Source organism: Hylobates moloch, unplaced genomic scaffold (assembly GCF_009828535.3).
Source record: "Hylobates moloch isolate HMO894 unplaced genomic scaffold, HMol_V3 SCAFFOLD_2, whole genome shotgun sequence".
In the NCBI taxonomy this organism is placed as follows: Eukaryota; Metazoa; Chordata; class Mammalia; order Primates; family Hylobatidae; genus Hylobates; species Hylobates moloch.
Window position 1 is genome coordinate 18,798,778 of NW_026652277.1, and position 23,889 is coordinate 18,822,666.

At 36.0% G+C, this 23,889-nt stretch overlaps 1 protein-coding gene across 1 annotated transcript in view; it reads left to right on the forward strand.

Moving 5' to 3' along the window:
* MALRD1 (MAM and LDL receptor class A domain containing 1) overlaps positions 1-23,889 on the forward strand; it is a 695,880-nt gene that overhangs the window by 76,078 nt on the left and 595,913 nt on the right. The window contains exons 8-11 of the mRNA XM_032166926.2: positions 3,482-3,648; positions 9,106-9,198; positions 12,121-12,328; positions 21,763-21,909. Of these exons, the coding sequence (XP_032022817.1) occupies positions 3,482-3,648; positions 9,106-9,198; positions 12,121-12,328; positions 21,763-21,909 (615 nt within the window). The remainder of the gene's footprint in view (positions 1-3,481; positions 3,649-9,105; positions 9,199-12,120; positions 12,329-21,762; positions 21,910-23,889) is intronic.

The following is a 23,889-nucleotide window of genomic DNA, read 5'->3' on the forward strand; positions in this document are numbered from 1 at the left end:
TTCTTTCTTTCTTTCTTTTTCTTTCTTTCTTTCTTTCTTTCTCTCTCCCTTCCTTCCTTCCTTCCTTCCTTCCTTCCTTCCTTCCTTTCTTTTCTCTCTTTCTCTCTTTCCTTCAACACTGCTGTGTTGTCAATGGGTTTCTTCCTCTTGCTAACATATTAATTTGTATTTTCTGTTTACTTTTATTCTTTTTGCTTTTTTTCTTTCTTCCTTTTCTTGGAGGGGTGAGTATTGTTACATTTTTATTTTTATTTTTTTCACTGATCTGGAAGCTTTAATTTATATATCTTATTGTTATGACTATTCTTAATTTTTAGGATATATTCTTTATATGAAATTTCTTTAACAAAACCTAAAGTGCTTTAGTATTTCTGCCTTCTTGAATATGAGAAAGACCAAACTACCATTTAATTATTTTTTGGTTCTGAGTTACATTTGAACATTATAAAGAGTTTTAAGTTCAATATCTTGTTATGCTACTTATAATTATTAAGGTTATCTGTTTCATTATTTTTCTTACTCACCATTGTTTTTTAGATTTTATGCTTTCCTTCTTGGTTCCCTTATTGCATTGCAAAGGTTGACTCTTTAATCAATTGTTCTTTTATTTAGAAAAGATCTGTGGTGATGAGCTCCCATAGTACCTGTAAACTTAAAATGTTTTAAAATTGTTCTCACTTCGAAATAATAATTTATCTGGTCATACAATTTTAAAATTTTTTTTTAATTTCTAAGTACAGGGTGATTTTCCCTGTTTAGCTTCTGATATGTGCTATAGTGACGGAGAAGTCTGAGTGCATGTAATGGTTTTCAGTTTAATGCAGATTTTTTTTGTTTGTTTGTTTTTTTGAGACGGAGTCTCGCTCTGTCGCCCAGTGCAGTGGCACGATCTCAGCTCACTGCAAGCTCCGCCTCCCAGGTTCACGCCATTCTCCTGCCTCAGCCTCTCCGAGTAGCTGGGACTACAGGTGCCCGCCACCACACCTGGCTAATTTTTTTTTGTATTTTTAGTAGAGACAGGGTTTCACCATGGTCTCGATCTCCTGACCTCATGATCCGCCCGCCTCGGCCTCCCAAAGTGCTGGGATTACAGGCTTGAGCCACCACGCCCGGCCCAGTTTAATGCAGATTTTAAAAATGTTTCTTTATCTTTGTTATTTGAAAAGTTCAGTGTGATGAGTGCAGGAATGAGTATATGTTTAATTTTTAATGCTCAGAATGCACACATATCATCACTTGCAGAAATTATGTTATTCTATTCAAGTAATTCTCTCTTACTCCCTCTAATCTTTTCATCTTGAGTTTCTATTAAACACAACTAATGTTCACACTCCATAACTTGACTGCTCCTTTTTATTTTCTATATAATTTACTCTATTTTGAGTTACATTTCAGGGCTTCTGGTACATGAATTTTCTCTTTGACACTATGGCTAGTCCAGGTTATATTCTGCCTATTGGACATTTAATTTAAAGTCTTAATTTATTATTTTTGTTTTAAGTTTATACTTGCTAATATTTTCTTATTTATTTCCTAGTGTATCTTAATATGTTTTTAATAGCATGTATTAGAATTGTATGAAATTTTCTTTTTTGTGCAATTTATAAATATAATTAGTTTTTGCTGTCTTTAGCATTGTATTTATATATTTTAGTGTGCAGATTATTATTTTTTATTTTTTGGAGGTAGCAGTAATATTATTATTGTTGTTATTTATTTTATTTAAGTTCCAGGCTACGTGTGCAGGATGTGCAGGTTTGTTACATAAGTAAACATGTGCTGTGGTGGTTGGCTGCACCTGTCAACCCATTACCTAGGTATTAAGACCAGCGTGCAGGCCGGGTGCGGTGGCTCAGGCTTGTAATCCCAGCACTTTGGGAGGCCGAGGCGGGCGGATCACGAGGTCAGGAGATCGAGACCACGGTGAAACCCCGTCTCTACTAAAAATACAAAAAATTAGCCGGGTGTGGTGGCGGGCGCCTGTAGTCCCAGCTACTCGGAGAGGCTGAGGCAGGAGAATGGCGTAAACCCGGGAGGCGGAGCTTGCAGTGAGCCGAGATCGCGCCAGTGCACTCCAGCCTGGGCGACAGAGCGAGACTCCGTCTCAAAAAAAAAAAAAAAAAAAAAAACAGACCAGTGTGCATTAGCTATTTATCCCAATGCTCTCCCTCCCCTCACCCCTCAACAGGCCCCAGTGTGTGTTGTTCCCCTCCCTGTGTCTGCGTTCAAGTTATTCAGCTCCCACATATAAGTGAGAACATGTGGTGCTTGGCTTTCTGTTCCAGCATTAGTTTGCTCAGGATAATGGCTTCCAGCTCCATCCATGCTCCTGCAAAAGACATGATCTCATTCCTTTTTATGGATGTATAGTATTCCATGGTGTATATGTACCACATTTCCTTTATCCAGTCTATCATTGATGGACATTTGGGTTGATTCCATGTCTTTGCTATTGTGAATAGTGTACAGACTACTTTCAAAAAGATTAATAGACTTTACTTTTTAGAATTACTCTTTTCAAACTGCTTTTTGCCTTGCAGGTGCCTTGTAATTTTTTGTTGAAAGTCAGACATGATTTACTGTGTAAAAGACATTAATGTAAATAGTGTAAGCTTTTACATTACGTTTATCCAGCTAAAGATTATATTATGCTTAGTATTTGCTGTAGCTGTAAATATCTGAGGCTAAAATTTGGTCTCACGTTCCTGTTTTTGTCTTTCTTGTTGTATTTGGGTTTCCTTGGAGACTTCTTTTTAAATAAACATCAGAGACATGTAGCAGTTTCAGTAGCATGAAGAAGCAATTTCAGACTTTATTTTTGAAAATGAAGTTGTAAAATTATAGAAATCTCTTTATAAATCTGTGTTGTCAATGTTATGAAGTTCAAGAACAGCTCAAATTGGTTTTAAATATCAGATGGGGAAAAACTTATATACAGTATCTTTATGTAAAACAAAATCCATAGGTGACATTTAAAAGGACTGTAGATATCTCATACCTCCATGTGGCTTGGTAAGAAAGAAGGCATTTTAAGTTGTGTTTCCTAAAACTATAAAGGATTTTCTACGAAAAGTAAATCAAAAAATCATCCAGAGGGGCAAGAATTCTGGGAAGGATGAAGAGAAATTCTTGATTAAAAAAAGGATTGAATTGTGATATTTAAAAGAAAATGACAATAATTTGGTGGTATAGCAATTTGTATATGTAGGTTTCTTTTATAGGAATCTTGAATTTTTACAAAAGGGTATTATCAAATTTTGTTTATAGAAATTGGGAGATTTCTCTACATATTAGAAATAATATATAACGATGAAAACCTGTTATTTGTAGTTGATGTAATCATTTGAAAGCATTCTATCCTTTTAAGTAAAATATTTGTATTTTAAGTCTGGTTTTGAAAACTTTAGAAATGTAATAGTTTTAGTCAGACAGAAAGAAGCTAATGTTTTCCTAAATTGCTTCTTTTTGTTTTATCTTTCAGGTTATTATGTATGGGTAGGGGCTAAGCATGCTTTCACTCTTAACCATTTAGACAGCAGGGCTTACCTAAATAGCTCTGTGTGTCATTGCCTGGGCAAGAGCTGTCATCTTCAATTCTATTATGCTATGGAAAGCAGTGTCCTGAGAGTAAGACTGTATAATAATAAGGTAAGAAGAAAGTTGCATTTATTTCAAATTCATGGAATCAATGAAGTTTCTAACTCTTGGCAACTTGTGTTTCAATTTCTCAGTTGGGCATAGGCTTTTATTCTTTAACTTGACTTTATTTGGTATACTTTTAAAAAGAATTATTAAGAAACTGGCATAGGGAACACTCTCATGTACAAAAGTTAATGTGATATCTTGCCCAATATTATTTCATACCGTTTTCAAAATTCATGAAAGTATATTAAAGTATAGATCTAATAAAAATGAGATAGCTGAGATTCTGTATTGTGAGCTCTGTACTGAAGCTCTGTTGTGATCTGTTTTGGATATTACATCTATATATCATTTGAACTATAAATATAATGGTTAAAACTTACTTGTTTGGGTAGCAGTAGACATAATTTTTAAGACTGGTAATTATCGATTAAATATTGAAAAATGGCACACTGGGTAGAGTGAGTCCTTCTTCTCTCTCTCCTTGTCCAATATGCTCAATGCGTTCTAAAGTGTAAAGTTGAGTGAGTACTCCAATTAGTATAACAGATAAAAACAAACTGACAGCTGAGTCCATAGTATGGGAAAACACCCTGCTTTTTCTACTCTTACACACTCAGCGCTCCCAATATCTCACTTCTGACACCACATGCATGTTTTTTTTCCAACACAGCAATTCATTTCTCTAGCGGACACCAACTGAGTGTCCTATGATTTGCCTCAATTCTGACACTAGCTACCTGGAGATAGTACAGATTCCATGGGTTGAGGTCTCAGGCCCACAAGACTACCCCTACTTCAGATGTCAGTCACAAGCTTTCTATTGTGAGTTGTGCCTCTTTCCTACCACCTATAAATCAGAGTTCCCGTGGCCTCCTTCTTAGGTTTGAGAATTTGCTAGGATGGCTCACAGAATTCAGGAAAACATTTTACTCATGTTTACCCATTTATTATTAGAAATGTAGATGAACAACCATATGGAAGAGATGAATAGGGCAAGGTATGTGGGAAGAGGGGTGGTGCTTCGCTCCCATGCATTCCCGGGTGTACACCCTCCAGGAACCAGCACGCATTCAGCAATCTGGAAGCTCTCTGAAACCTGTACTTCAGGAATTTGTATAGAGGATTCATTACATAGCTATGATCAATTACTAGTTCAATCTCCAGCCCCTCTCTTCTTCCCCGAAGAGGTGGGGCTGAAAGTTCCAAGCTTCTAATCGTAACTTGATCTTTCTGGTGATGAGTCCCCTAAGATTCTATTAACATCCCTATTGATTAGGAAATTAACAGGTTTTTGGGAACTCTCTGCCAGAAACTGGAGATGAATAAATATATTCTTAATAAATAATATATAATGCATAATTATATGTAATATAATATATAACAAATAACATTTATTATTTTATGTATCCATATTTATATGGATTCACATTACATCTATATTGATATGAGATACCTATAGCTATAGATATATATCTCTACACATCCATATAGATGTAAATATAAAGATAAATATGGATGTGATATATATCTACATATATCACATGTCTATAGATGTGAATGTGATATATATACATCTCCCCACACATCCATATACACACATACAGATATATTAAGTAATATACATATGTATATACATTCTTTTTTAATTGGATGAGGTATAATTTTCCTGGCATTCTAGAACTTGTTATGTTTTTGTGATTTTTGCAATAGTACTTTGCAGTCACTGCCCTGCAATCTATTTAATATATTTCATTCCATTTGGTAAGGTGTGGGGGGGAGGAAGAAAAGGAGACAGCATCGCCCTATCCTTCCTGCAGCACTACAAACTGTCCAGATAGGTGGGATTAATTTTACCGAAAAAGAAGAGAGAAAAAATTTAACTGTATGCATGTATGTTCCACCATTCATGCCTCAATATTTCAGTGCTGTCACCTGTGCTGTTTGAACCAATCCCAGTGAGCCTCCATGCAATCTGCAACATTCTATAATTTCCAACTCCTTCTTCAATAAAGGCATACTAGAGAAATTCTAGAATAATTTCATTGAGTTTAAATTATGGTTAAAAATGTTTAAATTATATATGTGGGCCTATGGTAGTGCTTTTCAGATGACAGATAATTATTTCATTAAAATTGAATGAGTTCTTAGCCTAAATTTAAGTAGAAATTTGTATGATAATATGGTCTAATCCTGAGGATTATTTTAATCTGGTCTGAAAATGAGTGATGTATTTTAATAGTTTCAATGCATGTAGAATGGAATTATGTATTTAATTATGAATGTGTGTATGTATTGTGTTTGTAATTATGAATGTGTATATGTATTGTGTAATTACGAATGTGTGTATTTAGTATGTATGTAATTATGAATGTATGTAGATTGGAATTACTGAAAATGAGCAGTGCCATTCTGGCGGCTTTAGAACTATACAAGAAAGGAGTGAAAACAAATTGGCTTCAAGTATTACATCATATATAAATGATGTTAGATACCACACTTCATTAACTCTATTAATCAGTAATACAGTTATCAAGATTGTGTCTCTCATATTATAAGAAAATAAGTTAATCATAGGGAAATGATCTGGTGTATTTACCAGAACCAAATGGTTGTACATCTTAGAGACTGTTGACTGATGCTTGATTCGTTAGTATCCTGTGAGGTGTCCTGTCTTTTCTGACACTATTTGCTATCCTCTATACGTAAGTTACTCACTGATGCAAAATCTGTATCAAAGTACATTTAAGTCCCAAGTCAATGTTTTATCACACACTTAAAAGGACTCCAAACCTATCATTTAAAAAAATAGCTCTTGATGAAAATGATGATTTACATCTTTCCATGAATAGAATGCTTTTTTCTGTCGTGAATATCTATTACTCTATAAATGTGAGCAGGTAAGCCAAGAAATATCTAGCAAGAATGCTGAAGGTTGTTTTCTTTATTTCCAGAGGACATTAGAACTTGAGCAGTGAAAAACTCAGGTGAAGGCAAGTTGTTAAATAAAAAGTTCACTCTTTAAAATCAGCTGAAGTGTGTAGCGATTCTAGTTTGTACCATCTAACCATTCTTGGGTTAGATCTACGTCCATGATCTATAAAATAATACTCATAGCAACAGCTTACTTTTGTTCTGTGTAGAGTTTCCATATAATTATTTACCAAGAAATTTACGTGTAATTTTTCTTTACAACCAAATTTACTTGTAATTCTTTACCAAATTACATGGCCTTATTCCTAGATGTGATCAAAAGTAGTGAAACTCAACAAGATTGACTTTGGTACTCTTGATTTCTTCACTGGAAGAGAAGGGCATAGACTGGCATCTCTAAGAGATAGAGTGTTAATAAATACATTAAATAGTTTTCTTGAAAGGTAAATCAGCATTCTTGATCCTGGACTGGGGGAGCAAAGATATATTTTTAAAAAATTATTTACTGATTTTAAGATAAAAGTAGAACATCACTTGAAAAGCTTTGCTGAGTTGGAGATTTCTTTTTTACATTAACACCTGTGAAAAGTAACTAGAAAGAGGGAGAGTAAGAACAGAAATAAAATGAAGCCTGATTTCACTTAGAATAAATTCTTTTTACAAAACATTGCTAGTGCCATCAGACTGGAAAATGTATAGAAAAGTCTAGATCTCATTCACTGTGTACTATGAACTTGGCTTATGAAAAACCATTTAAGTTTGGAAAGAACACTGCTCACTTTTTAAAAAAATGTAAGTGCACCCATCTTCATGGGGAGCAGAAGGGAATCAATTAGTCAGTGTGAAAAAGGAGCACAATAGCTCTAAATTATTTTCATAAAATGAAAGCTGGGGAAAGTGGTGAATGCAATTTGCCAAGAGGTGTCATTAAAAGCATCTGTGGAGGGTGTAAGTGTTTTGATGCTAAATAACTGAAGTTCTGTAAGAAATAAGCAGAAGAAAATTAGTTGCTTGTCTCAACTTTTTATAACTGCAGTTCATCCTGATCCGCCATGAAAGCTATCAGCCAAAAATATGTCCACCCCATGTGCTTCATTGTCTTGTAGAAATCTTCACAGTTGATATGAATAAGTAAAGAAGTAAATTGTAATGGATTTAGACTATCTTCTGAAATATTTAGAACTTGGAAATTTAGAGTAGGCATCTGAGGGTGCAGGACTAAGTTGAAAGTAGATTCATTTTTAGAAAATCTTGGGCATGCATAAAATATGTGAAGCTGAGTGAGGAGACAAATATTGATATCACGTATCATTTGGATTACAACAAGATGTTGCCTTTCAGGGCTGTTTTTTATCTCATGCTGGAAAGTGGGGCAGAGCCAGGCACAGAGCTCAACCTGAGACATAATTATGTCAATCTTCACATTTTTACCATATTGTTACCTACAAATCAATGCATTCTATATGTAAACATTATGAACAATTTGGTCTATTTTTGGGAAGAAATGCAATTTGAATGTCTAATAAAATGTAAATAAAAATAAGATTTCAGAGTACAAAAGCATCATCATAAATCATAATGCCAATGCCATACATGCCGTAGACAAAATTTCGAGTACCTTATAGACTTTTTTATTTTATTTAGCTTTTTTGAGACGGATTCATGCTCTGTCACCCAGGCTGGAGTGCAGTGGTGCCATCATGGCTCACTGCAACCTCCGCCTCCCGGGTTCAAGTGATTCTCCTGCCTCAGCCTCCTGAGTAGCTGGGATCACAGGCAGCCACCACCATGCCTGGCTAATTTTTGTATTTTTAGTAGAGAGGAAGTTTCACTATAGACTTTTATTGAGCTTTTTACACTCAATACATGTTTTGAATGCAGTAAAGGCTTGTTACTACACTCATAGCATGTAGTAACAATTTTACATACATTTTGCAATCTGAAAATGTACAGGTGCATGACATAGATTTCTCTAAAAGATGTAAATAGGCCTTTGATAGACTGACCAAATTAAGAATATAATTTTCAGAAAATAACTGTATTGTTTGGAACTTGGACCAAATGTTTCCATAGGAAAAAATATTTAGTATAAATTGAAATTGTGCAGAAAATGCATCTGATAACATTTTTAACCTTTATATTGTTTGCCTGTAATCTTTTTCTTTTCTAGTATCATGGCAATATTACAAAATGTAATAATGTTATTGAGATCAACATTTAAATTGCTGATTTTATTAACTGTTATTTAGAATTTTATTTTTGAAGCGTAGTACTGTTTTTTTTAAAGATTTCATCCAAATTTTTGTTCCATCCTAATACTGTTTATCTACAAAAAGCAGCTTTACTACATAAACATGCTTCATTTTCTTTTTTTTTTTTTTCAATTTTACTACCAAGACTTCAGATTTCCTAGTACTTTATATCATACAGGTAAGGTAATACCTACTAAAATGTAATTAAGAGATCACGTATGTAAATGTGAAGATTAGAATATGGGGGATGAGTGATGTCTTTCTCTTCAAATCAAAGAAAGAAGAAATATTTTGGACATACAACATATCAACTCACAGCCAATGGGTGAAAGCAGATGTGTTAATACCGGAAGGTCTGAAGACATTTAAGGTATGAAAGAAAAAAAAAGCATTTTTTTTATCATGGTTTAAGTTTTAGCTTTGCAGTAATAAATTGATCATGCACTGCTAAAGTTAAATTAGCATTTAAGTTAGGGATGTGTACTTGTATATTTGGGGAGAGTGATTGCCTACTTTTTAAATTGTACTTTTCCTTCTGAGACCAAATTTCCCATGGCAGGGGAAGTAGAGTGCATCCACTCTTGTTCACAGCTTCCTCACTCTCCACAGCCTTCCTTTCTTGCTCCCCAGCACCATGCTTTGCCCCAGGGAAACAAATTGCATTATCAAGTAGATAAATAGTAAACTGGTATTGAAACTTAGCAGAGTATAGGCAAATGTTTTGAATGCAATAATTCATATCTTTATTACATATGGATAGCTCTATCTACACCAAGAAACATATGAAACATACATAGTCTCAATAGGAATGCTGTCTCTTAAAAATTAAATTGGTGTTTTGTGTTGTATTAGGTTGGTACAAATGTAATTGCAGCTTTTGCCATTGTGGCTTTTGCCATTACTTTCAATGGCCAAAACCTCAATTATTTTTGCACCAACATGATATATGGAATGTATAAGTTTATTTATGCTGGAGTGTGAGTATAAAATGATGATACTGATTATATGTGTGGGTTATGAAACCAATTTCATTTCTTTATAGTGATATTCCATTTATACATCCTATCACAGCCTATTGAGTTAACATTTTGACACTATTTAATTTTTGTAGGCTGATACCTGTTTTTATAACTTCTCAGGTACTAAACAAGTTTCTTTTTTCATAAACTGAAGATTAAATTTTGTTTTAACTCAAAGATAAAACAAAGTAAAATGTAAAGAAAATGAATTTGAGAGTTATTCCAGGTTCTCAAGTGGATATGTAATGTAATTAGCTGTTCAATAATTATAGGCCTTTGAGATCTAAGTTTAAACCCATCAATTTTTGAACCTCAAATTGACATCATTTCTGCATATCTTATCTCTTGCTGCTATGAAAATATACAGCTATACCTTAATAATTTTTTTTTTTTTTTGAGAGGGAGTCTCGCTCTGTCCCCCAGGCTGGAGTGCAATGGCGGGATCTCTGCTCACTGCAAGCTCTGCCCCCTGGGTTCACGCCATTCTCCTGCCTCAGCCTCCCAAGTATCTGGGACTACAGGCGCCCGCCACAACGCCCGTCTAATTTTTTGTATATTTAGTACAGACAAGGTTTCACCATGTTAGCCAGGATGGTCTCGATCTCCTGACCTCGTGATCCACCCGCCTCGGCCTCCCAAAGTGCTAGGATTACAAGCTTGAGCCACCATGCCCGGCCACATTAATAATTTTTACATGTATGATATTCATTATGGGAAAAGTATGTGGCAGCATACAAAGTTTTCTTATTGTTGGATATGATTTAAATTTAATATTATTTTCTAAACCAAATTGTTAGACATATTTACAAACTGAAAATTTGACCTTAAGTAATTATTCATGAACAAACAAATATATATCCCTCGTATTTTGTTTGTTTGTTTGAAATGGAGTCTTGCTCTGTCACCCAGGCTGGAGTGCAGTGGTGGGATTTTGTCTCACTGCAGCTTCCACCTCCTGGGCTCAAGCAATTCTCTTGCCTTAGCCTCCTAAGCAGCTGAGACTACAGGTATGTGCTACCTCGCCCGGCTAATTTTTTGTATTTTTAGTCGAGATGGGTTTCATCATGTTGGCCAGGCTGGTCTTGAACTCCTGACCTCAAGTGATCCACCCTTCTTGGCCTCACAAAGTGCTGGGATTACAGGTGTGAGTCACCACACCTGGCCTATCCCTTGTGTTTTGAAAAGAAAATCTATTCAGAAATTTAAGCTGGATGAAACTGAAGGAAGTCAATTTTAATTCTTAGTATCTGACTGGAATTTTAACCACATTTAGTGCTGTTTTATAGAACTTTCTGCATAATGGATATGATTTATATCTGACGTCCAGTATGGTAGCCACTGATCACATGAGGCTATTGAACAATTGAAATTTGGCTACTATGACTGAGGGAACTAAATTTTATTTTATTTTCATTAATTTGAATTGAAATAGTCCTCTGTAGCTCATGGCTAATGTTTTCAACAGCAAATAATTAGTTATTTGTGATACAGTCAGCTATTTATACTTCTGCACTTTTGGTGTTAGTAATAATTGCTCTTGGTAGAAACTCAAGGAATACTAATACTTTGACATTATCTTACACTTGACCACAATGTGTGGTTGTTTCATTTGCTAATATTGCTTATCTCCAGAAAAGCTAGCAATTCAATTGGTGACAAGATTTATTTACTTTAATTGACACTTCTTTTCTTATTAAAGAAATTACTCTTTTATGTAAGTTGAATAGAGTTCTATGTTTATTCCCTGACATTTTTTTATTTCTATATTGTGTCTGTGTCCATGTGCCTGATATTTTTCCTCATGTATTCAAATACTAATTTCAGTAGTTAAAAAATAAGTCAGATGCAGTTACAGCTCTTGTTCTGTAAGTAATGACAATACTTTTTATTTTCCTTGAAAATGAAAGAAAGAGAGCTGTAAAGATGATGACCAAGTAATAAGTTTGCAGTCAGGGACATTTTTGATAGTTAAGTGGGATGCTTGTGTTTTGCCTGATCCTGGGAGGTTTCTCTGAGCCTTTAGTGGAGCAAATGTTTCCATCAGTCTTTTTTTTCAATACTTTAAGTTTTAGGGTACATGTGCACAACATGCAGGTTTGTTACATCAGTCTTATGAGCATGGGTTGAGCTTATCAAACAGGAACTTTGCTATATATTGCCTTGGTTGCTTTAAACACTTTTTCTCAATAACTGTAGTCTTTATCAACCTTCTTTAGTTTTTTGTCTTATTAAGGAGATTGCAAACTCATAAATTGATCTTTTTCTTCCTAAAGATTATTTTTGAAGGGACTCTTTTGAGCCAGAGAAGTTTTATTGGGCTTGATCACCTCTGGGTCTATGCCTGTGGACCGGCCCAATCCAGAAAGCTTTGCTCTGCAGACGAATTCCCTTGCGCTAGTGGCCAGTGCATCGCCAAAGAATCTGTCTGTGACTCTCGGCAGGACTGCTCCGATGAGAGTGATGAAGACCCAGCAACTTGCTGTAAGTGAGTGAATGGCTTACTAGTTTTCATGCTCTAATTCAAGACTGTCAGTTGGATTTAAAATAGTCTTTGTTTCTATCAAGGCAAAGGTAAGTCATATGTATGAAATATGATAAATATGCATTATCGCTCTGAAACTATTAGTACTAGTCTTTCAGGGATATCTCTTTTAACTTAATGTTTTGGTGCTTGTTGCAAAGTCTGCAACATCTCTCAATTTGTTCTACAAATGAATAGTTGTGATTATTGTTGGCTGGGTGTGTGAATGTGTGTGCTTTGATTAAAGAGAAGATGGGTGGGAGAAGGAAACTTTTTGTAACTTTGCCTTGGAGGCATATGGTATGGGTTGCTAACTTTTATTGTGTATGCTTTTTTCCTCTCTAGTCAATCATCTTGTAAGCTGTAGCTGGGAGGGACGAGTAGGAGGAGGGCAGCCCTTCCTCCAGTGCAGCTACCATGATTGTAGAAATCACTTCAGCCATCATGGCTGCCCTGGAGGAAGGGCTGCTCTCCTCCTACTTTCCTACAAAACACTTCAGCCAGCCAGGCACAGTGGCTCACACCTGTAATCCTAGCACTTTGGGAAGCCGAGGCAGGCAGATCACGAGGTCAGGAGTTCAAGAACAGCCTGGCCAACATAGTGAAACCCTCATCTCTACTAAAAATACAAAAAATTAGCCAGGTGTGGTGGTGGGCACCTGTAATCACAGCTACCTGGGAGGCTGAGGTAGGAGAACCGCCTGAACCTGGGAGGTGGAGGTTGCCATGAGCTGAGATCGCACCATTGCACTCCAGCCCAGGCAACAGTGTGAGACTCCGTCTGAAAAAAAAAAAAAAAGAAAAAAAAAAAAAGAAATTACTTCAGCCATTACTGGCGTTTGGGAGGGCCAAAGTGCCCCAACACCTTTTTTTCAGGCATTTTCTAAAGAGTCTCTAATAGAAGTGATGGCAAGAGATCCCATTACTATTCAAGCATAGTCATATTTCAACAAAAATATAATTTAATTTACAATCCACAGGATGATTCTCATATGAGGTAACTTAGCAACTGAAATCCCTGTGTCTCTTTAGAAAACATGAATTCCAAGGATATGAATCCAATTTCTGTATCACAAACAGGTGGTTTTTAAAAGATATTAAAAATGTAACGTTTATTTTACTGCAGTGCTTTATTTTAGTGAGATGTTTTGTTGAGCAGAGGTGAAAATATTATAATAAGATAAATGCCACCTTTTAAGTGAAAAGCTCTGCATAATAGGTTTCTCTTGGGAAGCTTGGATTTTATTGAGAGCAATGCAGAGGGACACGGGAGAGAGGAGATGAGAAAGTAAGGCTAAAATCCTCTTCTGCCATGTTCATCAACAGCAATCCAGTTAATACTTCAGACTCCTAGTTCTAAACCAAGTAATCAGCTAACCAGTGTGAGCTCAACGAAGCTTTTGGGGTGCTCTCTTCTTTTGTTCAAAACAAACAATGTAAGAACAATTTATTTACTCCAATGTATGTGAAGTTTCTTTCTATGTTTTATTTAAATTTTTTACAGACAATTTGGTTCATTTCTATTGGGGAAATATTTCTTTCTAACAGTTTCTATAATTCTTAATGTCAATAACTGAAGGAAAATATATTTCCTTTCTTTCCACATATATATATATATATTTTTTTTTTTTTTTTCTTTTTTTGAAACAGAGTCTTGCTCTGTCACCCGGGCTGGAGTGCAATGGCATGATCTCGGCTCACTACAACCTCCACTTCCCAGGTTCAAGTGATTCTCCTGCCTTGGCCTCCAGAGTAGCTGGGATTACAGGCATGTGCCACCATACCCAGATAATTTTTGTATTTTTAGTAGTGACGGGTTTCACCATGTTGGCCAGGCTGGTCTTGAACTCCTGATCTCAGGTGATCCACCTGCCTCAGCCTCCCAAAGTGCTGGGATTACAGGCATGAGCCACTGCACCTGGGCACTTGTATATTTGGAAGCTTAGCTTTTTCCCCTCCATTGTTTTCCCCGTAGTAAATCATACTTTATGTTCACCTTTAAAAAATTGTTTAGCATTTGATTTTTGACATATTTTCTCATTTATTGAAGTTTCATTGATTATGTATATGACATTTTTCCAATTCAGTAGATCTGGATGCCATTCTGCTATTTTCTTTGGGTGAATGCAGAAATGGGTAATTGTGCTTCTCAACAAAAACAGTGTTACTTATTAGTCTTTTAAGTTTTTAAATAGTGTAACCTCATTTGTCCAAAGAAAACCTGTCATGTTTGCGTGATTGAGATTGACTTGATATAGGGAATATGTCATAAAAATGTTGCCATATTGCATACAGTATATATGTGTATTCATGTATTTTGATACCAAAATGAGTGTTTCATGTAAATATATATACAATTATTTATGCTGTGAAATTATATAGATTTGAATTATTAGAATTGATTTACATTTACACTATTTGCTGCACTAAAGTATTTAATATATTTGTGCATATAGACACGTGCATATGTATATTCTTACAAAATAAGAGAGGCTTTCCTTTGAAATTTAAAACCATATTGAAACATTTTACTCATACATATACATTTGTATTTTACAAATTTGAATTTGTAATATCAAGTTTTATTCATAAATGATTCTTCCATGTTCATGAAGCACAAGAAAAATAACTTTATATCTTTTTTTATTGCACTTTGGAATGAATCTCTAGGAGGGTATAGCTTGTGCAGGCAGTTTGAATAGTACCAGGAATACTTAACAAATTCTGGAGAATAAGTAAATATGCACTCATGAGGATTGTCAGTTGGTTATTCCACAGTCAGTGTGCTTTTCCCCAAAGGCAGACTCACTCGGGTCTTCTCTCATTATCAAGTTGCCCTTAGTTTTAGGTGTTATTTTAATATATGGCATAGCAAAGCCTCCAGACCGGTGGCTTTTCAAAATCAGTTAATAAAAACAGCCTGTGGGTTTTGCTGCAACAGCAAACTCCATGGACCAGAGCATCAGTATTACCTGGGAACTTAGTGGAAATGCAGAACCTCAGGACCTGGCCCAGCCTTACAGAACCAAAAGCTGCATAGAACAAGGTCCCAGGTGACTTGTCTGCATATGAAACTTTGAGAACCACTGTACCAAAGAGGCTTCAGGAAGGAAGACAGCTAGGGGAAGAAACAGATGGCATCTAAAAAGATTGATAAAAACTAAAGGCAAATAAGTCAGAGTTCTCTCAGGGTAGAAGCAAAATCTCTCATTACTTTGCTAGTCCTTAAGAGCATCAATATTAACAAAATATTTATAATGTGTATTTATAGTGTATATTAACACAATATTTATAATATAATACTGTTAGAATCTAGTATATTCTTATTAAATGAAATATTCCCCATTCATTTCCCATACATAGCTTTCTTTCTTATTTCACAGAGAGCTGATTAACTTGTGAGGATTCATAAAATATTTTACTTTTCATGATCCAGAATTTTTCTCAGCTGCACAGTGAAATTCTTTCTTGTCTGCTCATGTGCTGTAGTGGTTAAATATGCAAGAGAAAGCTTTGTCATAATCTTAAAATATTACTTTAACTGATGAACTCTGAGTGAAATTTCTCTAAAACCAAACAATAGATTTTTGATGTTTATTAACATAATCCTGTATTAAATGAGGGCAGTTAAGATTAAAATATATCTGCACCCTCATGTTCATTGCAGCATTATTCAAAATATCCAACCAAAACAACTGAAGTCGCTGAGAATGGATCAAACAAGTGGTGTGTGTGTGTGTGTGTGTGTTTGTGTGTGTGTGTATAAAATGTATATGTGTTCACAATGGAATATTATTCAGCAATAATGAAGAAAAAAATCTTGCTATTTGTGACAATGATGAGCCTGGAGGGGATTATGCGAAGTGAAATAACCCAGGCAGAGAAAGACAAATACAGCATGATCTCAGTTATACATGGAATCTAAAAAAGTTGAATTTGTAGAAATAGAGAGTAGAATGGCAGTTGTCCAGGACTGAGGACTGGCAGAAATGGGGAGGTGTTGGTCAAAAGATACAAATTTTCACTTACAAGATGAATAAGTTCTGGGGGTCTAGTGTATAGCCTGGTGACTATAGTTAATAACACTGTATTGTATACTTGAAATTTGCTGAGAGTAGATCTGAAATGTTCTCATCACACACACAAAAGGTAACTATATGATGAAATGATGCTAATTAGCTTTACTATGGTAATCCTTTCACTATGTGTATGTGTATCAAAATATTACATTGTGTACCTTAGTTACAATTTTGTCATTTATACATCAATAAAGCTTAAAAAATTAATATATATGCAATATGTTTTAAAAATCTCTATCAAAATAATTAAAATACAACATGCCATACATATCCAAAGATACACATTGGATCCCTGTACAGTTTATACATGAAATAGATCTAATTTTCAGACACACGCTACAACATGGATGGACCTTGAAGACGTTAAGTGAAGTAAGCCAGAGACAAAAGGACACGTATTGTTTGATCCCACTTATATAAGGTACCTAAGGTAGGCAAACTCATAGAGACAGATAGTAAAATGGTGGTTGCCAGGGTTTGAGGGGAGGGGAGATGGAAATTATTGCTTAATAGGGGTGGAGATTCAGTTTGGGAATGAAAAAGTTCTGGAGATGGTTAGTGGTAACGGTTGTACAACAGTGGGAATGTACCTAATACCATAGAACCTTACATTAAAAATTGTTAAAATGTTACATTTAAGTCATGTATATTTTACCACAATAAAATACACATTTGTATTTATATATAAAATTTTCAATAACTCATATAGAAAAAAATGTATATAGAATCTACTTCACTGTGTTCTGGAAAAGTTGGCATGATAGATATATCTTCAAATCAAAATAGTTCAGGAAATTCCATGAAAAAGGGTTTTTTTATTATAGGACTTTTAAAACAATTTTAAATGCTAATATGAATTGTGTACCTTCAAAGGGGACGTTGGTATAATAGTCAAATGAAAGAAATTGAAACCAAGGATCTTGTGCAATGCACTAATTTTTACTGTGATATTGTCTCCAGACGTCTTTCATGTTAAAAAAAAATGTTGGGCCAGGTGCGGTGGCTCACGCCTGTAATCCCAGCACATTGGGAGGCTGAGGCGGGAGGATCACGAGGTCAGGAGATCGAGACCATCCTGACTAACACAGTGAAACCCCCTCTCTACTAAAAACACAAAAAATTAGCCGGGCGTGGTGGCAGGCGCCTGTAGTCCCAGCTAATTGGGAGGCTGAGGCAGGAGAATGGTGTGAACCTGAGAGGCGGAGCTTGCTTGCAGTGAGCTGAGATCGCACCACTGCACTACAGCCTGGGCCACAGAGTGAGACTCCGTCTCAAAAAAAAAAAAAAAAAAAAATGTTGAATGCTAAAACACTTCAAGAAGGGAAAGGAAATAGCAATATAAAAATATTTAGTGTAGCAATGATCTGTGTGGGTTTCCAATACATATTAACAAAATATTTATAATATAATCCTAGTTAAAATCTAATATATTCTCGTTAAATGAAATATTCCCCATTCATTTCCCATACATAGCTTTTTTTTCTTATTTCACGAAGAGCTGATTAACTTCTAGAGGATTCATAAAATATTTTACTTTTCATGATCCAGATTTTTTCTCAGCTGAACAATGAAATTCTTTCTTGTCTGCCCATATGCTGCAGTGGTTAAATATGCAAGAGAACGCTTTGCCATAATCTTAAAATATCACTTTAACTGAAGAACTGTGAGTAAAATTTCTCTGAAATTGTGAGCAGTGCCATATCTCATACTGTGCTTAGAGATGGTGAAGCGTATTCTGTAATCACAGAAAGTTAAAAGCAACTAAGTAATCAAAATCATTGTTTTAATGAAAGTACTTTATTTATAACATGAATAGATATTTTTTAGATTTCGCAAATGTTTACATTTAACACATAGAGTATAATAAGACATCTAATAATTGCCAAAATGCATTTGACTCTGCTGGCTTTCTTCAGATATTTATAAGTTCGCTTTAAAGTTTTTGAATTACACAGGGGAGACATTAATGGAAGAACTTCAATTTAGTTACTGGAATTTGATTTACATCTTACAGTACAGTGAAGTTTTTGAACTTTTAGCTTTAAAAAATATTCTTTTACATGTACAGGAACACATTAGTAAAAACAGCCAAGCAATTCACCAAGGTTTTTACAGAGATGGTTGCACCATGTCACCATGTTGCTTTCACACATCTTTACAGTGATGGATTTCGAAAGCTAATTTTCATTTTGAAAAGGACGGTGGTGTTTAGCATTCTGTAAAAAGCACAATGATTGACATTTTTTTAACCGATAAAACATCTAGATAATGAAAGAAATGGTTTGAACTTTTGTCCTAAAGCCAAATTTCAACATTTATACAATCAAAAGTTGCTTTTATCTTGAGAGCTTCTTTCTTTATGTATTTGTGGTTGAGCGACTAGCTCAACTGTGAAGAGTCTGGGTAAGGGTGTGGGATGCATCGGTCATATGTTACTTTCCATTTTCACACTCATCGATCTCGTTGCCATTTCACACCGTTGCCTTGTTGGGGAAATTAGGATGGTGCCTGCAGCAGCTATCTGCAATGAAGAAGATTGCTGTTTGCATGGACTTGCTTCCTTTGTATAGCAATGCATAATTTGCTGCCCTAACAGTGCAATATTGAGTTTATTACCCAAACAGGGACTGAGAGAGGGAAAAGAATAGGTGAGGTATTAATTATTATACTAGGACAACAGGCATGCATTGAGGCAACCCTGGGCCAGGCCAGACCTGTGGTCACTCTACCCATGGAAGATCTTGTATTCCAGGGAAGTGTGTTCTAGGAATTGGGGGTACCCTTGTAGAGAGGTGGAAGGATTCCTTCATCAAATCCACAACCAAGAATTTGGAACTTTGAAGCACATTTCAGAGGCCAAATATGTACTTTGAGTCTTAAATATTTCTATACTCCACCAACTGACAGAACATTTTGGAGGTGGCATAGAAGGTGGCAGAGCTCACAGAGGACTGAGGGATTAGACCAGAGGGTTCTGTGAATGCCCAAGGAGAAAGTCACAGCTAGGTTATAAGTGCTCAAGGTTGTGTCAAAAAACAGAAGGCACTCTCCCCTGGGGAGTAATGTTTTATCAACAGCCATATCCTATAAATTGTGTAGACACACCTGAGAAAAGAAAAACTAGCCAAGAGCAATAGATTTCCAGCTAGGTATATGGGCAAACTGCACCTCCTTGTCATATCAGTGCACCATTAGGCGATGTGCAACATGTTTTTATTATTATACTGTAGTCAACTTTCTTGTTTTTTATTTGCAGGGAAATCCATTTAGAGGGAAAAATAATATTCATTTCTTATGAAAGAAATGCTGTACCAAAATCTATGGATGCTCAAGTCCCTGGAGAACTTGAGCCCCGGGGAAAAGTCAGCCCTTGTATCTGCAGGTTACACATCCTGCTAATACTATATTTTTGAACCAGTATTGGTTGAATCTGCAACAAGGAACCCACAGATATGGAAGACCAACTGTCTGTTCTATGACTGTCTGACAAGCATGGCTTTCAGATCTAAAGGTTCAATTTGCATGTAGAGAAATCGGAAGTGGCATTGTCATTTGCATACCACACTTCAATGTTTTAAGAGTTGACATGTCAGTGATAAGATATGTGGTCATAAAATCAGGTGTCCCTATTTACAGAGACTTGAAGATGCTTTGATTATGAAGATATAGTGAGCTTATTTGATATGCTGGTTAAATTGGCCATATTATTTAAAATTTACAAGTTGAACACAATGGTCAGAAGCAAACCCATGGTGATGGAGTCTTTTTAATTATGAAACAGAGTTCCTGGTTTAAGGAGGCTTCAGAATATGAGCTTTTGGTGTCAGGTTCAAAGTCTAGACGTTCCATTTACTAAAATGTACCACAGGCAAGTTGCTTCATGTTCTGAGTTCCAATTTTCTCTTCTAGGAAATGGTATTTACTATGTAGAGTGTAAGAATTAAGGTTAATATATGTAAAATACCTGCTACATACTTGGAACTCAGTGATAGTATGGCTGTTTTTATTGTTATTAAAGATGATAGCATGAAGATCTTAGGAATCCTGTCAAAACTGTGGGTGTTCTCTGACAACTTAATTCTCTTTTTCTCTCCCACTGTTTGAAAAGTGCCTCAGCATAAAGAGGAATATTTAGGAATAAGCTTTTAAATTAATTGTGTTAATTTATCCCCAAAAGTACTATCTAAGATAGTCTGATACTATGATTCTTATTTTAGGAAAATGAAATTTAAGCACATAAAAATTAATTTCTTGAAAGCACAAATCAAGCTATTAGACTTTCTAGTTGAATGCCCAGTCTTATGAAACCATCTATTTTTCTGTCATAAATTTGGCGTCAAAACTATGAAAGGTGCCTATAAAGTATGCTCCAAATCCCGATTTCCTCTAGAACCAGTTCTTTTATGATAAATGGAGGAAATTAAGTACTTGGCAACTTTTGAATTATGTATTAAGAGAAGACAGGCTCAGGCTGGGCATAGTCGCTCACGCCTGTAATCCCAGCACTTTGGCAGGCCAAGATGAGCAGATCACTTGAGGTCAGGAGTTCGAGACCAGCCTGGCCAACATAGTGAAACACTGTCTCTCCTAAAAATACAAAAAATATCCGAGCATTGTGGCATGTGCCTGTAATCCCAGCTATTTGGGAAACTGAGGCAAGAGAATTGCTTGAACCCAGGAGGTGGAGATTGCATTGAGCCACTGAGCCGAGATTGCGCCACTGCACTCCAGCCTGGGCGACAGAGCAAGACTGCCTTAAAAAAAAAAAGAAAGAAAAAGAAAAAAGAAAAGACAAAGGATAACACCAGCTCCGTTCAGAATATCTAATTTACCTGCAATTCCAAAATGGCTAGGTATTTTTTTTTTTTTGAGAAAGTGTTAGGATAGAATAATAAAATGAACACTGAGATGCTGACCTCAAGTTGTTTGCATGTCCAGAATTAAATTTTCCCCTTCCCAGTGGATTTTTTTCCTTTAAACTACCATCTCAGCGGGTTTATACTGGGCAAGCAAATTAGTTACTCCCTGAAAAGCTCTAGAGTTCCACCTTGCATCATTAAATACAATGGAGATAGCCAACCAGAATGAAATGTACCAGAATTACAGATAGAAGCATGTGGAAGGGTCATGCCTCGCACAGCACGTGAGATATTGTGTGGGAGTGGATAAAGGAAAGCTATTCTGATGATTAGAGAACATTCACTAAGAAGCAGAATAATTTTGCAGGCCTCCTAAGATGATTAGCTAGCGTAGAGCAGTGTTTCCCTGCATGCTCTTCATTTCTCCTCACCTGTTTTCTCTTCCACGTGTAACAGCAAAGCATCTCACCTGTGACTTTGAATCGGGTTTCTGTGGCTGGGAGCCATTTCTCACAGAAGATTCACACTGGAAGCTGGTGAAAAGATTGAATAATGGAGAGCACCACTTGCCTGCAACTGATCACACAGCAAACATAAATCATGGTAGGACATTTTCCTCTTTAAAAAATAATTAGTTTTCTTTCTTGCATGTTGTGGAATGATGATACTGTGTATTTTCATTTTTCTTCTGTAGACTATATACATGGAACTCTGGTTTGTCTTGCTTTAAAACCTCCTGACCAAGTTAATAATTGGTGGCAATTGAGTTCCCTGAAAGGAGCATTGTTTTAATCACCAACATGTTTGTTGTTGCAATTTTTATAAGATTGGGTTAAAGGCATAAAGAGGTGGAAAAGTTTTCTGATCATTTTCTCAAGTTGCCCAGAATCGAGTACAGTAGCCTTGCTTTCTTTTTAGAGCAATTCAATTATTTCAAAACAGGAAGAAAAATAGTCTAATCTTGTTTCTGGGAACTGAGGACAGAGATTTAGCACTATCTGTAAAATAAATCTACAAACACTTGAATGCAATTTAATCAGTCTTCAGACTTCTTTATAATAAACAGTCTTATTCTTCCACATATTTATTTTTAACTATCATTCCAGTGTTTACATATCGTCTTAAAATAGAGGAACCATAACTACCTGTGGTATTCCAATAAGCATCTGTGAAACTCCAATAAAACAGAAAGGGTTTGTTCTCTATTTTGTTTTGTTTACATTTATCATTGGATGTCAGTCCCCATATACGTTAGCATCATATTAACTTTACCTTTTAAATGTATGGTTTAAGTAAAGACAGTGTCTCGCCGTGTTGCCCAGGCTGATCTCGAACTCCTGGCCTCAAGCAATCCTCTCACCTCAGCCTCCCAAAAGTGCTGGGATTACAAGAGGGAGCCACCACACCTGGCCAACCTTATAATAGCACAACTGTAGTTGTACTGTAGATCATCTTTCAACCTCACTGAAGATTATCCTATTTGTTTCTTCTTTCAGACTTCCAAATAATTATACCAAAAATAAGTGTTGATCATATTTTTAATTACAGCCATTGGAAATTGGGGTTGGTGGTAGTGGGTGAGGGTGCTAGGGGATGGGGTGGGAAAATTCAACCATCCATCTGTTGGCTACAGCCATAAACCTAGTTCATTGTTTAACAGTGTGGTAAGTTTTTAATTTTTGCTTTTGTGCCATGACTCATTTCTTTAACATTTTGTAGCAGACTAAGTTAAGTTTAAAGTTTAAAATAGAAAGGGGACTATAAATCATTGGAACTATATATTAACAGCCCATTTTCTCTAAACTCATGTAATATTTTACTAATTTTTCTCTGTTCAAGCCAATTATTAAATACATAGCATAGACGATACCTGGATGCACAAAGATGGATGCCACGATCCCTGCCTTTGAGGTGGTCTGAATCTGGTGGCTGAAGTACATTAGCAAGGAATTGCAATCAGTTATGAAGGATGCTTTAAGAGGAATGGAAAGTGATTCAGATGGATTCGAGATGCCTTATTGAAGGAGATGGCTCCTGAACTGAGCACTGAAGGGAAATGAAAAGTAGTCAGGGAGCCAGAAGTAAGGAATTACAGAGAGAAGGCGGAACCAAAGAGGGGTGGGAGGGATCATGTCCTAATTGGAGGAAAGAATCCCCAAAGAGGGCAGAAAGATGGGAGTAGTTAGGGATGAAAGATGTGTATGATTGGACAGGGAGAAAAGAACTGATGAAACAGGAGAGGAAGGAAGGGGACTCTAGAGAGTACTGAGGAATTTTAAATGTGTCTGCAGGATGATGGTGACCCAGGTAGTCATGTTAAAGCATGTGACCAATCAAATTTGCTCTAAAGGGCTGTTGTGGCTGAGATGAGGGGAATGGAGAGGGTGAAAGGCTGGAGTAGGAAAAACATGGATGTGCTGAAGAAATATCAGTGAGAGATGATAAAGGCCTAAGCCAAGGCAGTGATTCTCAAAGGGAAGCTGTGCGGGCAGTGTGTCATGGTGGTCTGATGTGAGCGCTACCATAACCAGTTAGGGAAGAGCATGGGCTGCGGTTCTGTCATGATGTTGACACTGAACCCAT